The 19,811-nt window shown below is 37.3% G+C and overlaps 1 protein-coding gene across 9 annotated transcripts in view; it reads right to left on the bottom strand.

The window, feature by feature from the left end:
• FKBP5 (FKBP prolyl isomerase 5) overlaps positions 1-19,811 on the bottom strand; it is a 100,546-nt gene that overhangs the window by 20,512 nt on the left and 60,223 nt on the right. For all 9 annotated transcript variants that reach the window (XM_036870335.1, XM_036870332.1, XM_036870333.1 and 6 more), the window contains 2 exons: positions 15,640-15,782; positions 14,573-14,687 (listed from right to left, as the gene is read on the bottom strand). In XM_036870335.1, the coding sequence (XP_036726230.1) occupies positions 14,573-14,687; positions 15,640-15,782 (258 nt within the window). The remainder of the gene's footprint in view (positions 1-14,572; positions 14,688-15,639; positions 15,783-19,811) is intronic.

The raw sequence follows: 19,811 nt of genomic DNA, 5'->3' as shown, positions 1-19,811 counted from the left end.
ACAATTCTTTGAAACTTTCCATCTACGTTTAATATTACGGATATTCATTCCTTTCCATTTAGGTCTTTGACTCAATAAGAAAAATGGATGGCTTGTATGACAGCACAACAGTCGACAAGCAATGTAATAATTTGTCTTTCATAAGAAAATTCTTTATTCCTACTTCTGTAATATAATGGCCTTGATTCAAATGTAAGGAATTCCTAAAATGCTTCTTTTCTGAGACTGGTTGATCTACTTTAGATCAATAACTTGCTTTAGAGACTAAAAATCACTTGTTCTGTTACATTCGTTCCAGGAGACAATTATTTTCCAAATACAAATTCAATTCCAACTTACTCTACTTTTGAACTACTTGATCTCAAAGGTCCTTTGAAGCTCTAAAATTCTACGATTCTATGGCCCAGTAATAGAACTCTCAATGTAGACCAGAAACCAGCTTCAAAGCTAATTCCTGTAGTTAATCATTTGATCAGGTTACCTTTAGACCAGGCCTAGGAAATGAGAGAAACCCTGAAGAGTAAACAGCAGTGGCATAGACACTAGGGGCCGAAATGTCACATGGACATTTATGCTTTGAAGTTCTCTACCGTTTTCTAAGTCACTAGGATTAATACCACCCCGATTTGTTCCCGTTGCAGACATAGGGTGGAGTCGAAGACACTTGGGCAGAACTAGAGAAGGCCTGACTCTCGAGTCAGACCTTCTAAACAGGGGCAAGAGCTAGACTGGCTCTCAGGGTGGAGCTGGCATACAGAAATTTTGTTCTATGTCCCATACTCATAAATGCACATGACTCTCTATTAACTCACTTTTGGAATGTTCTAGATAAAATACAGCTTAGCTTGCAGCACAGTGAAAGTTCTTTTGAATTGGAAATAGTTTCAAAATAAATTCAACTTTATTATTTTCAAATACGTACACACTAGAGAGGTTCTGCAAGGAATCCTAGGCTTAAGATATTTTTTTTACTGGAGTTAAAAGCTGGTGTTTCGGGCTTCCCTGGTGGCGCAGTGGTTGAGAATCTGCCTGCTAATGCAGGGGACATGGGTTCAAGCCCTGGTCTGGGAAGATCCTACATGCCGCGGAGCAACTAGGCCCGTGAGCCACAACTACTGAGCCTGCGCGTCTGGAACTTGTGCTCCCAACAAGAGAGGCCGCGATAGTGAGAGGCCCGCGCACCGCGATTAAGAGTGGCCCCCACTTGCCGCAACTAGAGAAAGCCCTTGCACAGAAACGAAGACCCAACACAGCCAAAAATAAATAAATAAATTAATTAAAAAAAAAAAAAAAAAAAAAAAAAAGCTGGTGTTTCTAAAGAATTTGAGAGTTTGAAAATTTGTGTTCTTAAATATTTTTAAATCTGCCCAAGAAATTTAATTTAGACTAATGTGATGACACTTTTCATGAAAAAAGATTTGCTGAGCAAAGTGAGTTTCAGCCCACATATTAGAGAATATCTCTCTCAAGCATTGAGATTTATTATCCTAGTAGCTCACAACTTAGTTGACAGATCTTTTTGAGTGAGGTTTATTGTTAGAAGTGTTTTCCTCCCTGACGGAGAGTACATTTAGTGGGGGAGGAAACTATCAGTACATTCGTTGTGGTTTTTGGTTGATCAAGTTTGAATGTGTTTTCAAAACAGGAAATCCAGAGACTCTGTGGAGGATTCCTGCCTGTGTGTCAGTTTCCTAGGCTGGTTTTTCAGCTTGATGCATATACTTGATATTACAATTATATAAATAATTTCAGAAGTTCTCTTTACATGTGATAACCCTTCATATTAGGGAAAGAAAAGATTGGCTACTAATAAACATGTTGGGAAAGATAAGTCTAGCAAGCAAGCAAGCAAAAAAAAAAGTTCAAGTCAAAGTATAATGAAGGCATAATTAAGAAAACAAAAAAAAAAGTTCACTGCAGCCGGTCTCTCTATGAGAAACAATATATGGTAAAACCAATGTTTTTGGCCACCTAATAGGGAAATATTTGCAATAACTCTTATAAATACTTACTACCTTATATAGGGACCAATCTTTTTTTTCTATTAAATCTCTTTTAAGTTGAACCTGAATAAGCACTACCTACAGTACCACAGAATCTTAAATTGATAAACTGATACGCATGCGTGCGTGCACACACACGGCAGTCTTTACGTGTATATATAAAACCTTTTAATACTGACATTATCTGGAATGTCAGAGCAAGAGGAGGTATCACAGCCTCAGGGAGTACAGTCCATTGATTCTTTACATCTACAAGTAGCAAACACTCTCGCTAGATTAACTGGTTTCTAAAATTGGAACACTGGTGTGACAAGTTCTATAAGACAGCTGACAAGAACTCCACCCCACCTTGGAGCCGACTGCTGCAGCAGGGACCTCCATCATGGTGACAGATGCAGACATGCCTGGCTCCTATAGATCCAATTTTTTTTTAATTGTCTCGATAACTGCTACCAAAGAAAACCATGGCAGCTCTGGCTGTGGAAGACCTGTGGTTGCTTTTGACCTTGTATCGCTTAGTGCAAAAACTCATTTAATAAATATTTAATAATAACCATCATGACTCACTGGGAGCTTGGCCTCTAGGGCTCAGGAGGTCTGTTGCTAATTCCAACCAGCATGATTTACGGGAAGTAAATGATCTATGACGTGCCCAAAGAGAATAAAAGTACATACAGGATGCTTCTACTTAGGGTTTTTTTGGGAAGAGAAAGAAATACACAAGTTAAAAAGGGACAACATTTTCTCTTGACTTAAAGTCTACGTAACTTAAAGGGGGGAGGTCCTCCAAACCCCACGAAGTCAAACCGAACCAAATTACCCGAGCCTTGCTGCGCAATCCGAGTGTAACCACATCAAGTGAGCCCGGTCTGCTGCAAAACATCACTTAAACTGGAGCTCTGACTTATTGTTCTCTTACTGCCCTAGAGCAATTTTGTTTTGAAGAGCACAGAACACCCTGTTCTGAATGTGGCTGGCACATGAACTCGATGTGCTGACAGCAATTTGTACTCCGATTAAAATAGGGGGGAAAAGGAAAGAGTGCACTGCAGTAAGGAAAAAAACTGGAATGCAAGAACCCGAAAACTGTATAGTTTGTATTTTAGGAAGCAAAACTGAGAAAGAGGCTCCATAACCTAAAAAAAAAAGTGCTGTAAACGCTCCAGCCTAAAGACGTTAGCTCTGGTAAGTGTCTGTTTTTCCCTTTCTAATTATAGTAGTTGGTGTCTGATAGCTTTGCACTCATTCCCAAAACAATTACTGGGTCATGGGGATCTGAATGGGAATGTTGTAATGGCATTACGACTAGACAAGACTGGTCATTTAGCCAGAGAAAACCAGGTTGTGACAGGTTACTCCCACTCGGCAAGGGTTTTCTCTGCTGCCTAATTCATGCCAAGGGAGTTTCTCTCTGCCTGCATCTCCTGCCTAACAGAGCAAAGCATCCAAGAGACAGTGGGATCTTAATGACCCCCTGAAAAGGCAAATCCAGAGATGGATTTCTAAAATCAAGAGAGGCATATTAATCAGTGATGAGAAGAGAAACTCTTCCCCTCAGGCATGGTGGTCAAATTTCCCCCAAACTGCCTCCTGTCCTCCTCTGTACCATTTTGTACTATGATGAACAAATACTACTGGAAGACTGCTCATGGCACTGAGGGGACAGATGCTAACTGAGAGCAGGTGTGGAACCTGGCTACTTGAACAGAATAACATTTATGCAAATGGTTATATGCCTTAGTCTAAACAGGAAGCATACACACAGCAATAAATTCTATACCAATACAAATCCTCACCACTCTCCTCTTTACACCAGACTGGATTCCAGTCCCATTCTGTCACTTAACAACTGTGGCTTTGGGCAAGGTCATTTCGATTATCTGAAGCTCAGTTTCTTCATCTATAGAACAGGGGAAATAATGTCAGCTAACTCCTAATTGTTGAGAGTATTAAATTAGGTATTGAATTAAAGCTTTTAGCCCAATACTTGGCATGCATTCATTTAATGTCAGGGTGGCTACTATGTGAAAATACTGTGTTATGTGTGGATAGACAGAGATGAACTCAATGAATGTTAGCTATGATTATTTTCCTGCAATTAGTGGTAAATTATACCAGATTAAACATATTTTAGAACTTGGTATAAGAAACCACTTAATGGCTCCACAGAGAGAGCTGTCAAAGTATGAATAAAATTCAAAGTAGGCAAAGGCAATATCTTATTTTGTACCTCACAGTGTGTACAACTGTGTGTACGACACACAGTTCAGGGCCAGAAAGTAAATATTTATTTAATGATTAATCTGAAAACAGGGCATTAAGGAAAATGGTAGTAACTTTCACTCATTTATAGGAATTTTCCCTTTTGAATATGTCAGTACTCCTATTTTTAATAAATGCCAAGAGCTATTTAAATTCTTTACTGATACGGAGTTTTGTTTTTTAATACTATTCCAAAATAAACGGTCCACACTGGCTTAATTTCTTGATAACAAAAAGATTATTTTCTACTAAGATTTTACTCTACCCGAAGACTTGAAGATACCTTTTTAGAAGGAGCTATATAAATCCAAAATATATGAAAGAATAAACACTATCCATTTTAGACCCAAGAACCATACTACATTCTTTCGTGAAAATACATAATAAAATGGTTTCAAGAATCTGCTCTCTCTTACTGGACAAAATTTGCCAGGACATTCATAAATACTTCAAAAGCATGTGAAAAACAAACAAAACCCAAAAAACCCTCATAGCTCTATCAGATTTCAACCTGGGCATACATGAAATCTTTCCTCTATTTTCAATTTTTGGACCATGTTGGTCTTTGGTGTTTTATTTATAAAGAACACATAGCTAGATTTTGTTATCATCACTGTGTTAACCTTATGAGAATTTCTGCCTTTAAAAGGTGACTTTATCTCATTCACATTTTTTGTAATCACTGACATGACTGATTTTATTCCTACAATCTTATTTTCGATTTCCTACATAATGTTTTCTTGTTATTCTTCCTTTATTACCTTTACTAGATTGATCAAACTTTCCTCGTTCCTTTACTTCCCCACTCCACGCAGGGTCGTTTGGAAGTTCTACATGTTATTCTTACTAGTACCTAATGTTAAATTTTAAACAAATCATTCAACAGTATGTGTGTATATATATATACACACACATATATGTGTATATATATATACACACACATACATACACACATATACATATTTATCAATGTGAACTAATCAGCATAATCTCTCCTTGAATAAGAAAATCTTCTTAGACAATTTGCTTCCCCTCTTCATTTCCCTTCATTTCCCATTTGCACCTCATTTTGTTAATTACCATAGCTCCATACTGTTAAACAATTATTATTTTTAACATTATAGTTCTACCATTTCAGGGATCCAAATTCAGCTGTCATGTTATGGAAATTACTTTTATGCTCACTACTGTTTCTTATGCCTTGAGTCTTCACTTCTTGGCTTTATATTTTGTGATGTTTTAGAATATCCTATAGTATTTTTTTTCAAAAAGGGCACAAGTCTGCATTGCATACTCCAAAGTTAATTTTGTTCTCATACTTAAGTGATAATTTGGCTGAGGATAGAAATTTAGGTTCAAAATATTCACAGTTACAGACAATGCTCAAAGCACTGTCTTTTAGTATTTAGTGTCACAAGTAAGAAGTCTGATGTCATTCTGATTCTCATTCCTTTGCATATAGCTTATTTCTCCCTGGAAGAGTTCAAAATTTTCTTTTAAGTTATGGAATTAAGAAATTTCACCAGATATATATACAATGGAATATTACTCAGCCATAAAAAAAAAGAATGAAACCTTGCCACTTGCAAAAACACAGATGGACCTAGAGGGTATTTATGCTAAGTGAAATAAGTCAGACTAAGACAAATACCCTATGATTTCACTTACATGTAAAATCTAAAAAAACAAATGAACAAATATAACAAAACAGAAACAGAGTTACAGATACAGAAACAAACAGAGGGATGAGAGAGGGGTAGGGGGATGAGTGAAATAGGTGAGGGAGATAAAGAGGTACAAATTTTGTTAGAAAATAAATGTCAGGGGATGTAATGTACAGCACAGGGAATATAGTCAGTAATACTGTAATAACTTTGTAAGGTGACAGATGGTAACTAGACTTATCATGGTGATCATTTTGTTAATGTATAAAAATACTGAATCATTATGTTGTATACCTGAAACTAATATATTTTAAGTCTATTATACTTCAATAGGAAGGAAGGGAGGGAGGAAGGAAGGGGAAATTTCACCAGGATGTATATAGGTGAAAAAGCACTCCTTCCTCCTGTGTGCCACCATCAACTGGCCCTTTCAATCTTAAGATTCTTCTATCTTGGGGCTTCCCTGGTGGCGCAGTGGTTAGGAATCCGCCTGCCAATGTGCGGGACATTGGTCTGGGAAGATCCCACGTGCCACGGAGCAACTAAGCCTGTGCGCCACAGCTACTGAACCTGTGCTCTACAGCCCGCCAGCCACAACTACTGAGCCCGCATGCCACAACTACTGAAGCCTGTGTGCCTAGAGCCATGCTCCACAACAAGAGAAGCCACCCCAATGAGAAGCTCACGAACCACAACGAAGAGTAGCCCCCACTTGCCGCAACTAGAGAAAGCCCAGGTGCAGCAATGAAGACCCAACGCAGCCAAAAAAAATGAAAACAAAAAAAACTGTGTGAGAGGTAAATTCTTAAAAAAAAAAAGATTCTTCTATCTTTCTCTAGGAAACCTTCTTCCATTACACGTTTGGTTAGATACATATCGTCTATCCTTGATTTATTATCCCAGTCTTCTAAGTTTTCTTTCGCTTTTCATCTCTTTGGTTTTTTTTTTTTTCTTCCCTCTGTGTTCTGAGATATTCTTCACTATCCTTCGTATCACTAATTCAAGATTCTGGGACTGTCCATTTTGCTTTTCAACCCTTCCTCAGAGTTCCAATTTTGATAATCATATTCTTAATTTCCAGATACTTTCTTATCTTCTTTGCTTTTTCAGAGAAGCTGATTTTTCTGACTCATGAATTTAATATCCTGTTAAATATCTCTGAAGATACTAATTAGTATTTTGAAAGTTCTCTTCTATTTCTTCTCAGTCCACCTCAGTGCTTCCGTTTCATGGTATTTGCTGATGATTCTGTATTGTTTGGTCATGCTTTATAAAGGAAGGATTCAGAAAGAGCAAGTGATTTTAGTTACCTGACACGGTTTTTCTAAGCCGTTGGATATACTTCCATGTTATGCCTTTTCGCAAGAGGAGTGGGCTGATCATGCAGATCTCTGGGTGAAGATCCCAAAGATATTTATTGAGCATTTACTATGTGCTGAGCATCATGTGCACAGGAAGGCTGGGGACACCTTTTTCCACTGGTGATGTAGGAAAAAGTTTTACTTCAGGAGCAAAACACTTCAGCTTACTTACTGTTGTGCAGAGCTGCTTTCACTTTTTTCCCCTTCAAATCTGTTTTAAAAGCTCAAAGATACTTATGTTCTCATTCTGTAGTCCAAGTCCTAACACATGGAGCCTTCTGAGGCAGATACCTACTTTACTTTAGAAATTTGGCCTTATTGGCTTTAGCTTGGGAGCAAAAGTCACAGCCAGGCCCTAGAGTAGTAATTCTCAATCCTTGGCTGCAAACTAGAATCACCTGGGGAGTTTTTTGTTTTTTAAATACTTTTGCCTGGAGTTCCATCCTTTGAGATTTGTTATTCTCATTTAACTGGTCTGGGATGAGACCTGGGCAACAGAATTTTAAAAGCTCCCCAAGTAATTCTAAATTCAGCCAAAGTTGAGAACCACTACACTACAAGCTTACTAGCCCAGCTGTTCCATATTGTTTTATAACAACCCTGATGATTACCCCATAGCCTGCCTTGGCTCCCTTGCACCAGCTGACTAAGCTTGGAGTTCTGCCCAAGCTTGTTGAGAAGAACAGTATGTACCTCTGCAGAGGTCTTCTCTACACCTGTTGTGGGTTGGGTTTCCTGAGTCTAGTTTCCATCAGTCCAATTTTATCTACTTTACGTATTCCAGAAATTCTCCATAATTTCTGATCCACTTCTTGTAGTCTTCCTATTTTCCACCACCAATACGGATTTCTTCCTCCTTTTTTGAAATCATTCTCCACCCCTCCCCTCCCCATCTCTCATTTCAGTGGGATTTGCAGAGGGAAAGGAGGTGAGAGGGAAAGGTACTCCAACAACTTGAATCCCTGCAGATCACTCTGTTGAAATTTTCACATTTGAAAATACTCCCGATTGTCTGCATTCTTTGCATTCAGATGTGGCTGAAAGCACTGTGAGGCAAGAGAGTCACACACAGCTAGCATTTTGATGTGCCTACTCCAAGCACGGAAGTTAACTCAGAAGATGTGAGAGATGGGAGCTGGGGGAAGAGGAGCTGGTAGCTATTCAGAGCCTTATGTCAGATTGGCTTTTCTAAGAAAGCAAAGCTTAAAAGTAACAATGTAGCCACTACAGGCAATGAAGCTAAAGTATGATGACTAAAGTATCAGTCATCATGATAATGTCAATTAGAGTACCTTAGAACACAGTGACTTTTTTTAATGGAAAAAGGACAACACTGAATAAAAATTACAAGATGGTCATCTTAATTGACATAAAGCACACTGGAACAGAATCTAAAAATTGATTTGCAAGCATTAGGATCCTGATGGAGTAAAAATCACAATTTGTTTGAGAAAGAATAAATTCTGTCAAACTAATGTAAATTCTCTCTTCCCCAAAGAAATTATTAAAAGGACGCAAAAGATCACAATTCAATAAAAGCCTTTTGATTCAGTCCATAACTCTGTTCTTCAGAAAACAAACCAGCAAAAATCCTGGAGAAATATGATTTAGGTAACATCACTAAGAAGATATATAATTATTTTTAAGACTGTTAGTGAAGACAAACTGATCATGGGTTCTAGGTCAACCCTGGTAGAGACAAAATAATTTGCTGATGGACTGGCTGTAGAATATACGAGAAAGAGAAGTTTATTTCCTTAAATCTATTTAAAGGAAGCAAAATAAATGATATAAACATTTATTTAGAGGAATAAATTTATTTAGAGAAATAAATGTATTTATTTATAGAAAAAAGAAACTGTCTACCATGTATTAGGCACCTTTCTTCCCTTAACTGTCACAACAATCTGTGGGGGTAAAAGATTATTATTCCCATTTTACAGATGAGAAAGCTGTATGCTCAAGGTGATTAAGTAACTTGTCTAAAGTCATAAAAATATCAAGCAGTGATTCCAAGATTCGAAATTCACATCTATCACTTCCAAAGCCTGTGTGCCCCCTCCCCCTGCTATTCACTGTACCTTTACACAGAAATGACAGAAACTTGGTCACTCTTGTGTATCTATAATGACATATCATAATGGATGATCACTGTCTATAGTTTTTCTTTCACTGTGGAACTGGCTTTAGTTCTAGGATTTCTACTTGGTTTTGAATCTAATAATATATGGGTGATGGTACCAAAAAAAGGCAAACCAGTAAAGTGAAGACTGAGTAGACTTCAAAAGGAACAAGGTGATCCTGGCTTCTGACAGAGACCACTTTTGAGTCAACCTTCTGTCCTCCTCCCAAACACAGCCAACTGGTTTCAAAGAGGGAAAGCAGGACACCTTAACCTTGATAAGTGACAATACAATAAATTTTATAAAATTGATCTGTTCCAGAAAACCAAAGAGGGCTTTTGGGAGAAAAAGTAAGAATAAACCATTTACTCTAAAATTTCCCAGGAAAGTACAATCTAACAAGATGAGAGATAAAAAAATTAGTCGTTGCCCTTTCTTAATACATTTAGAAACAGAAAAAATAAAATTATATAAAGGATTATTCACATACAGTAAAAATTCTATTCATTGTATATTATCCTTCATGCAAAAAGGGGACATAAAAAATACATGTATCTGCTCATTTCTGCAAAAAAATACAATAATAAACCAGGAACTAATGAGATTGGTTACCTATAGGAGGTAGGAAGGAACAGAGTGGAAATAATGAGGAAATGGGAACAGGTTAGTAGGGATGAGGGGGGAATAACACTTCTGAGTATATCTTTTTGTATCATCTAGAATCATGGTAATGTTTCATACACCCAAAAAACAAATAAATAATTAAAACCTACCAGAGTGTGGGGGGAACCCCAATGGAAGGTAAACATAACAAATGAACTTAACTGTATTACAAATGAATAACGTAACCATACTGAAGGGAATGAGGATGAAAGAACTAACCTAAGTTGGAAAACAGTATTTTCAACGTATGCTATAGGCTAATGACAAAAGGAAGTACACTCAGATATTTCCTACTTAGGGAAAAAATTTTTTTAAATATTTATTTATTTATTTAGGCTGTGCTGGGTCTTAGTTGCAGCATGCAGGATCTTTGTTGCAGCATGCAGCCTCTTAGTTGCAGCATGGGTGCAGGATCTAGTTCCCCGACCAGGGGTCGAACCCAGGCCCCCTGCACTGGGAGCATGGAGTCTTACCCACTGGACCACCAGGGAAGTCCCAGGAGATTTGTTTTTCACAGGGGTATGGGTTAGCAATTCTGAAACTACTTTCTGTATATACCATGATTGAGCAAATAAATAAATATACTGTGGATAATGAGAGCCAGGTTTCTCACTGTTGGAGAAAGCAATTTCAAAGAAGCAAAGAGAGGAGGCTAAAACAAATCTGTGGTGGGCTGAAATTGAAAGTGTCAGTATGTACTCATAGTTTTTAATATATATATACAGACTATACAGAAGTACACATAGATGTGTATATATGCATGTCAAGATATATGTATTTTCTAGCTCTGTTAAGAGGTTCTAAAAGCAATAACATTCCATAGCATGAGTACACCTAGCACCCAGATCTTCATTTCTAAATACCATTCTCCAGTGAAAGGAATCAGCTCCTTGGAGGAATGGCTGATTCCAGACCAGGGGCAGGAAAATTACCAAATAAGCCCTAAGCATCTAGTCGTGTCATAAGTAAGAAAGTGCTCAAGAAACAATGTTGAAAGGACCAAAGACCCAAGTTGAAGGAGTTTCCAATGGCCAAATCTGGGACAATCTGAGCAACAAAATAAATAAGAATAGTAATGAATAATAACCTACAGAATAAAATGATATCCATGGGTCAATACTGATATAAATAAACAACTGAATAAACAGGGGAGAAGAGGCAGCTCTTCCTTACAGCAGAATTCTAATTAAATGTAGAAGAAACAGTGGACATAGAAAAATCACCATTAGGCAAATACCACAGTAATAACTGTTGCATACAAAAATCATTCATGGATGCTAAAATTAGTGTGTGAAGGTGTGATGTAAAAGAGGTTATCTGCATAGTTTCCAAGTATTTCCTTCCCAATGAGATACTCAGTAATTAGAGAGAGAAAAATAGTAACTTTACAGTGGAGAAACATGGCAGACGCCACCTTAACCAAGTGGCCCAAGTTAACATCAACAGTAATGGGACATCAATGTCATGTACTTCCTGATAATGATGAACTGAGACAGGCACAACACTTATGTATTTTTCCAAATATGCATAGCCTCAATCTAATCAGGGGAAAACATCAAACCAACCCAAATGGAGGGATATTCTACAATAATTGGCCTTCAATTACTTAACTTTAACTTCGAAAGTGTTAAAGTCATGAAAAACACAAAGACTGATCAACTGTCACAGATTGGAGGAGACAAGGAGACATGACAACTAAATTACAATGTTTGATCCTGAATTTGATGGTGGACTTGAAAAAGGACATCAGCGTGGCAACTGGTGAAATTCAAATAAGATTTGTAGAATAGTTAATAGCACTGAATCAATGTTAATTTCCTGATTTTGATAAAAGTACTGTGGTTAAGGAAGATGTCAACATTAGGGGAAGCTGGGTGAAGCATATAAGGAAATTCTCTGTACTAGTTCTGCAACTTTTCCATAAGTCAAAAATTATTTCAAAATGAAAAGTTAAAAAAATGACTCCAATTGAAAATATTACCAAAAGCAAGATTTGATTTAATTTAGCCTGCTCCAAAGTTAACTCTACAATGGTAGTTTTGTGGTATTGCCTATAACTGGGAAGTTTTTCCTTTTAATTTAGTTGACAAAAACCTCCAATTTTAAAATATATAAATTGTTAAATCTGGGGAGTCACTGTATCACAGGGGGAAAAAAACCCTCTACTTCTGTATATGTTTGAAAATTTTCATAATAAAAATTTAAAATACATGTTATAGACAAGATTTTTAAGTGCTTGTTAATATATTGAGGAGAATTTTCTATCATTCCTATAACTTTCATAAACATTTAGAATTCTATCAGGAATTTTTCAGGCTAGTAGGACCTTAGAAATTAAGGCATCTACCCCTGCGTCATTGGACAGCAAAGAAGCTAATGCCAGAGAGGCAACGTCTAGTTAGAGTGGGCCAAAGCCTGAACCCTATCTTCCGGCTCCTGGTCCAGGTATTTCTCCAACACTATACACCTGAGCGCTTCTTCATTTATTCTAAAACTTATCAAGAGTGATAACTATCACTTTAACTACAATAGAACAGTAATACTATTTATAACTGTTTCCAATTTGAAAAAAACACTAAATTTGAACTAATTTGCCAGACTCGTGGAAATGAAACATGCGTTCAAAGTAGAATGTAAAATAATGTTGTGGTTCAATATGCAACATTAAAGATGAGAAAATCAACTATTCTAGTTTGCATTTTAAAAATGAACTCTTTAGGCCTTTTATATTGATAATATCAACAGTTCACGTTGCCATCCTTATTTAGTGATTTGATTTTTTTAAAATTCTTCTTATTTATTTTTATTTTTGGCTGTGTTGGGTCTTTGTTGCTGCACGCAGGCTTTCTCTAGTTGTGGTGAGCGGGGGCTACTCTTCATTGCGGTACGCAGGCTTCTCATTGCAGGGGCTTCTCTTGTTGCGGAGCATGGGCTCTAGGTGTGCGGGCTTCAGTAGCTGTGGCTCGTGGGCTCTAGAGCGCAGGCTCAGTAGTTGTGGCACACTGGCTTAGTTGCTCCATGGCATGTGGGAACTTCCTGAACCAGGGTTGGAACCCGTGTCCCCTGCATTGGCAGGCAGATTCTTAACCACTGCGTCACCAGGGAAGCCCAGTGATTTGATATTTTTAAGGGAAGTATTTCTTTCTTTCTTTTTAAAATTTAAAAAGTTTTTTTGGCTGCGCCACGCGGCTTACAAAATCTTAGTTCCCCAACCAGGGACTGAACCCGGGCCATAGCAGTAAAAGTGCCGAGTCCTAACCATTGGACCACCAGGGAATTCCCTTGATTTTTTTTTTTTATAACTTAAAAAAAATTTTTTTTTAATTTATTTGTTCTATTTATTCATCTTTGGCTGCATCGGATCCCCGCTGCTGCACACGGGTCCCCTCCAGCTGTGGCAAGCGGGGGCCACTCCTCGCCGTGGCACACGGGCCCAGTTGCTCTCCCGGACCAGGGATTGAACCCACGTCCCCTGCATTGGCAGGCGGACCCCCAACCACTGTGCCACCAGGGGAGCCCTCCCATGATTTTTTTTAATGGAAGTATTTCTTTATGTTTTCTCACTACTGTCTTTTTTGAAGTACTTCAACTCAGTAAATGCCACCTTGCAAACATTTATCCATGCAGAAAGCATTTACTGAACAACAAATGTGTGTAAGGCTCTGTAGGTGATGCTGGAAACAAAAAGATGAAGAAAGATTCTGGTCCTCCAGCACTCACTGTATACTAGGGAAATGGGCAGATGCTGATTAGAGTATAAAGTGACAAGTAGTGTACACAGTGGTACACACAATGTGTGTACACCTCCCTCTGGGAGGGTGGAAGGGTGCTCAGTTAATCCAGTCCTCAGTCCTGTCCTTATATCCAACTTATTAGCAAATGAAGAAAATGGAATAGCTTCAGGTCACTCAATAAATGACAAAGCAGAGCTTGAACCCAGGTCTCCTGACACAGAACAGAATAAACTATTCTCCTGTTTTGATCTAACTAAAATGATGAACTGTTTTTTATCTTGATGACAGCGAGTGAAATGGGTTTGATAGCCCTGACGGGCATTAATCTACTACTCTATTTAGTAACTCTGTAACCTTGGGTAATTTACATAACTTCTCTGAACTCACTTTTCTCACCTAGGGATAATAAATCATAGCTCAAAAGGTTATTGTGAGAAATAAATGAATAATATATAAGGCAACTAATATAGCTGTTGGCACACCAAGGAGTCCACAGACTAAGAATTCCTTGATGGATGGGCTTACCTTTTACTTACTGTTTTGAGTTTGAAGAGGCTGGTACAGTTCTTGGCACACACAGGTTGAATGAATATTTACTAAATGAAGTCACTTCTAAATAAATGTTGAATTTAAAACTATTAAGAGATATATATTCAATATATTTATTTTTATAGACAGATTTTTAAAAACGAAATCTCCATTTCATCCACATAATTGGAACCCAACTTTTAAGGACCAGTTCCCCCTCGCAGCAGTACTTACTTTCTACTGTCGCTCCTTCGTTTGGGTTTGAATACCCTTCTCCTTTCCGTTTGATTCTTCGGATAATACCTCCATCTTCAAATAAATCCTCTCCTTTGAAATCAAGAAGCTCAATCTAGAAAGGAAAAGGGATCTGACTGAGAACGGACCAAAAAAGCAATTTAACATACTTAAAGGCAAGGGCAACCACTCTCCTTTCATTTTACAAAATAAATCTCTGTTTTATATTTATCTGTGCTTCTTAGTTATTGGAAAAGTAGGGAAAAAAGAACACTGCACTTTTCAATACCTGGAAAGAAACTTCATGTAATGATAACGTCTAGGACTACATCCTGTGGGGCTGCAGTGCAAAGACAGACAGGAAATACTAGGAAAACTGCTTTGTGGGCAAAAAGCCAGAGTGACACAGTGCTGGCCCAGACTATTTTGTCTGACTCTAGAGGCCACCACTTTTCCACCCCAGATTCATGGAATGCCCTTTTTAAAATTAAGACTAAATCTTATGAATCAGGCCTACAACCAACTAAAGGTGTATTCTACCTAGTTACAATGTTTCAGGCATTTCCTCTCTTTAATTTTTTAATTAGGTATGGCCAAATATGTATAATTCAACACAAGATGAATAACATTTTATCACCATCTACTGCTTCTAATGAGGAAGTGAGATCTGTGACATTTATAAACCTCTGTAATATGAAAATAGCTTTACAACTTGCTTTATAGCTTTAGGTATATTTCAACATGTATCTCCCACATTTCCATCCTGTCTTCTGATCAGGTTTGAGTATGTCATAACTCACACCACTGACCAGAACCTTTATTTCTAAGCCTGTTGTCTTTTGTTTATTTGGATATGACCGTTTTCTGCCAGAGACACGTTTCTAAGAAAGCACTGGCACACATCCCTTGGGTTTGTGGGAAACAATTCAAGAAGCCAAGCTCCAAAATAAATAAGTTGGATCTGATTCTCAATAGCAAGCTCAGCTCCTTGTTCCACTGCCTGTTGCTTTGGAGCCAGCACTATAGTAGAGCAGATGCTAACAAGGCAACATCACACACATACTTGCCTCAAAAAAGAGAGTTGCATTCGAGGGAATTTTGGGGAGACTGCCAGCCGAGCCATATGCATATTCTGGTTTGCACAGTAAATGACAGATCTCTCCTTTCTTCATGGTAGCCACCCCAATGTCCCATGCCTTGATAACTTGGCCTAGGAGAAAGGAAAAAGTGGTTGAAAGCTATAGGCCATATTTTAAAAGACTTAACTGTCACGAAACAAAAGTTCAAACAAATTTCCAATTCCTTACGCTACATACTATTCAGCTAGGAAGTAGGGGCTAAAAAAAACCTCAGTAAGACCTATACACTAAGAAATAAATTGTGATTTTTTTTTTTTTTGAGGGCTATCAGAGAAGATTCTCTGCTGAGAAGGATGAAAGTAGTATCAGTTTCTAAACTGCTCAAAGACTAAGTCTTTGAAAAGTGGCCGTAACATCATCTTTGAAATGTGGCTGGGCTGCAGTTGTTGCTTAATTTATAATTTCAACCATAAGAATAAGTGCGTGTTTTCTATGCAGAAATGGAACAAAAATAGTATAGAAAATGGAATTTGTCCTAAGAAAGCTTATAATTTAGTTGGGCAGACAAAAACAACAAACAAGAAACCGGAAAAGTATAAATTGTATAAAAAGGCCCATGGAACAGATTTCTTCTCAAAATTTAGAGTAAGAAAAAAAGTGGGTTTTGCTTTTCTAAAAAAAAAAAACCCAGAATATGTGTCCTTTTCTGCCAAATCACAAGAAGTGCAGAACTCAGAATTTTTTTTTTTGCCTACTTTCAGGAAACAAAGCTTACTGCTCAGCTGTAGAACTATAGTAACCTATATAATTGTAATTGTATCTTACAATAAGCAGTCCCAAATCCTTTGGGAAACAACAGAAAATGTACAAAATTTCAAGGGATAATATACAAATTTGAGGTGCTATGTCAAAGACTGAAGTATTCAAAGTGAGATCGGGTAATAAGCAATGAACTCCAGAGAACGTGAATTTTGAAGAGAGCTGTTATCTTGAACTGAGAAGTGACGTTAGGATTAGAGTAAGGATGATTAGAATAAGGGGAACCCTATACTAAGGTATGTAAGTAGATATGGACAAAGCATTTGTGACTCATGACTTCAGCTTAGTCTTAGGCATTACAACTTTTCAAAATATCAGATACACTTATTTTAGTTAAAAGTGTATATAAGGTATACATGCCAATTATTAAAACACACATGAGAGAAAGATATAAGTGAAAGGTAAAAGGTCATCCATTCCCTCCTTAAAAGAAGCCACTGTTATGTTTTTTTGGTATCCATCCACTGTGTGCTGTCGCTTTTAAAAAAATTTAAAACACAAATGACAGCATACTATACATTCAGTTCTGAACTGTTTTCTCATTACATAGATATATATTTTAATTATATAGAAATGTTATAAATAAATATATAATGTTTATAATTTATTCATTTATGTGTATATACATATCTTTATCCATCAGCAGATAGGATATGCGTTTTAGGGGTTAGATGTGCAGCCTGCTTTAACTTCAGACTGACTAAATTAGAATACCAGGTCGGCCCCATATTAGTTGTGTGACCTTGTGCAAGTTTCCTCATCTGCAAAATGTAGATAATAATAGTACCTGCCATATAGTTGTTACAAGAATTATTAGATAAATTATGTCAAGTGCCTGGCATATAATATGTATTTAATAAAGGATAGTTATCATCATCATCATAAATACATACTGATCTACTTCATTCTCAGTGGCTTCATAATATTCCAGTCACTCTACTATTGAGACACATTGCCAACAGTACTCTAATAAGGATTTTTGTCCCTTATGTTTGCCTATTTTGTGCAAGTATATTTGGAAGGTAAATTCCTAGAAGTGCAAAGGTGATGTGCACTTTCCATTTGATAGATATTGCCCAACTGCCCTTCCAAAAGGGCTACATCAATTTATATGCCCACACACGGTTCCAATGTGGAAACAGTCTAGAATCATCAGAATAAATGTAAAGTCTGCTGTTGACAGGCTGCTCTACTGTCACTGATGCTCTTCAAAGACGGCAATGGTTTCAGCGTGGGCCATTTAGAACAATTTTTTTTTTTTTTTAATCTCAACTCCGATATTTTAAGACAAATACCTTACAACCCTCTTTCAGGAAATCTTTATATTATGGGGTTACTACTGTATATTTGTTCAAGGCTCAGCCAATTACTGAGGAGCAAAGGTCTGTCTAGGTACTAAAAATACAAAGGTGGCTGTTCCCCTTCTTCTTCCAAGAAACATGCAATGTAGTATGGCTAGTGGAGCAGAGCAGATACCTGCCCTGCTTTTTTTAAGCATGGTGAACACTAACATAAGAGTACAAACAGGGGCTTTTGCTTGGGGTGGGGTTTGGAACAGTCAGCAAAAGCTTACTTCACAGGTGATGCCTATGCCTAGGCCTTAGAAGTCGGAAAACATTCAGCCTGGCTATTAAATCCACAGGAGCCTCAAAGCTGAATAAATCATGCCTATGCCTTTGGCTCTCTCTTCTCATTCAGGAACATTAAAGCTTCTCTTAAACACTGAGCTTCAGACACTGAAGGAACACGCTGAGCAAAGAGCCAGACTAATACGAACACAGGTATATTTCTAAATGCCAATCTTGGACCTCTTTTCTTAAAAGCACTTCCCCCTGATTAAAAAAAAATAATACATACTCATTATAGAACACTTGGAAAGTATATAAAAGCACAGAGAATAAAAAACCTCGGAAATTTCAGCATCTGGGGTAAACTGTCAATTTCTTGGCTCATTTTCTTCCAATTGTGTATGCATAACTTTGTTTACATATTAAATTTTTATATATACATTCTTAAAATTCTGATCATAGTTTATTTGGTTTTGTAGCCTACTCTGCATTTCACATTATATGAGCATTTTTCTTGTTAAAAGATAATATCTGAAAACATGACTTTTAATAACTATATGCTATTTACTATTTCATCTTTTAAATATGCCATAATTTCATTACTCCCACTAATAAATATTTAAATTGCTTTTTTTTTTTTACTCTTATTAAGTTGCAATGAACAACTCTGCACCTAAATCTTCACATGAATTTTTTTTTTTGCATAATGAAAGCCTCTTACCTGACACATTAGGACTATGGTTGTAGGTTAATTTAAAATGTTGCTTTAAGTGAGGAATCATAAAAAAGAACATATACAACCTCAAACTTTTTTAAACTTAAAACCTATCCAAGTATCTTAATTCACTAATCCTGTGATAGAAGTCCAAGGCCTTGTCTGTGTGTGACAAGTGATAAGAGTTCTATATCATCTTTACTATATAAATCACACTTATGGTATATCATCTGCAACTTACAACATGGATTTCTTTAAAGTGAAGTAAGAAGTAGAAGACACTTGTAAAAAGCAACCAGTATGCGGAATCCTTCTGGTAAAAATGTGTTCTGAATGGCCTACTTATTTCACCTAGCGTTTACCCACCCCCTAATTCAAACTGCCATTTTTTAAAAGATATTTATTTATTTATTTGACTGCCCTGGGTCTTAGTTGTGGCACGCAGGATCTTTTAGTTGCAGGCATGCGAACTCTTAGTTGCGGCATGTGAGATCTAGTTCCCTGACCAGGGATCAAACCCGGGCCACCTGCATCGGGAGCTTGGAGTCTTAGCCACTGGACCACCAGGGAAGTCCCTCAATAGCCATTTAAAAAAGGCTTTTAGCAATTCACTTTAATAAGTCTTTCCAAAGATGTTCAACTTAGTTTTCACAGAAATAAGTCCCATTTTCTTATGCACTAATTTCAGAGTTTTATATACTATCTAATGAACTTATATAATTACAAAAAGGACAATGGATATAAACAAGTTTAGACTGATTCTTAATAAGAGTCTGAGGAAGAAAAAAGCACACCCTAATGTCTGGAAACTGCCCGACACAGCTAGGCCTTGGTGATTCTGAAGCTGGCCTGGGGCACACAGCTAAGCCATGTTATTCTCCTGTTGGACATAACAAACTCACAAAACATCAACATCAGACAAGGTCACCCTGAGACCATGAAAAAGTGAGACAAAACAAGAACACTTCAAAATTTTGTCTGAGCATGGACAAAAAACAAGGTCCCTGTGCAACCTACAAAATACCAAACATCCCCCTCTCCTGGTGACATGAGTGACT

This window comes from Balaenoptera musculus, chromosome 11 (assembly GCF_009873245.2).
Source record: "Balaenoptera musculus isolate JJ_BM4_2016_0621 chromosome 11, mBalMus1.pri.v3, whole genome shotgun sequence".
Classification (NCBI taxonomy): domain Eukaryota; kingdom Metazoa; phylum Chordata; class Mammalia; order Artiodactyla; family Balaenopteridae; genus Balaenoptera; species Balaenoptera musculus.
Note: the sequence above shows the minus strand (reverse complement) of the source record. Positions and strands in the feature narration are given on the sequence as shown.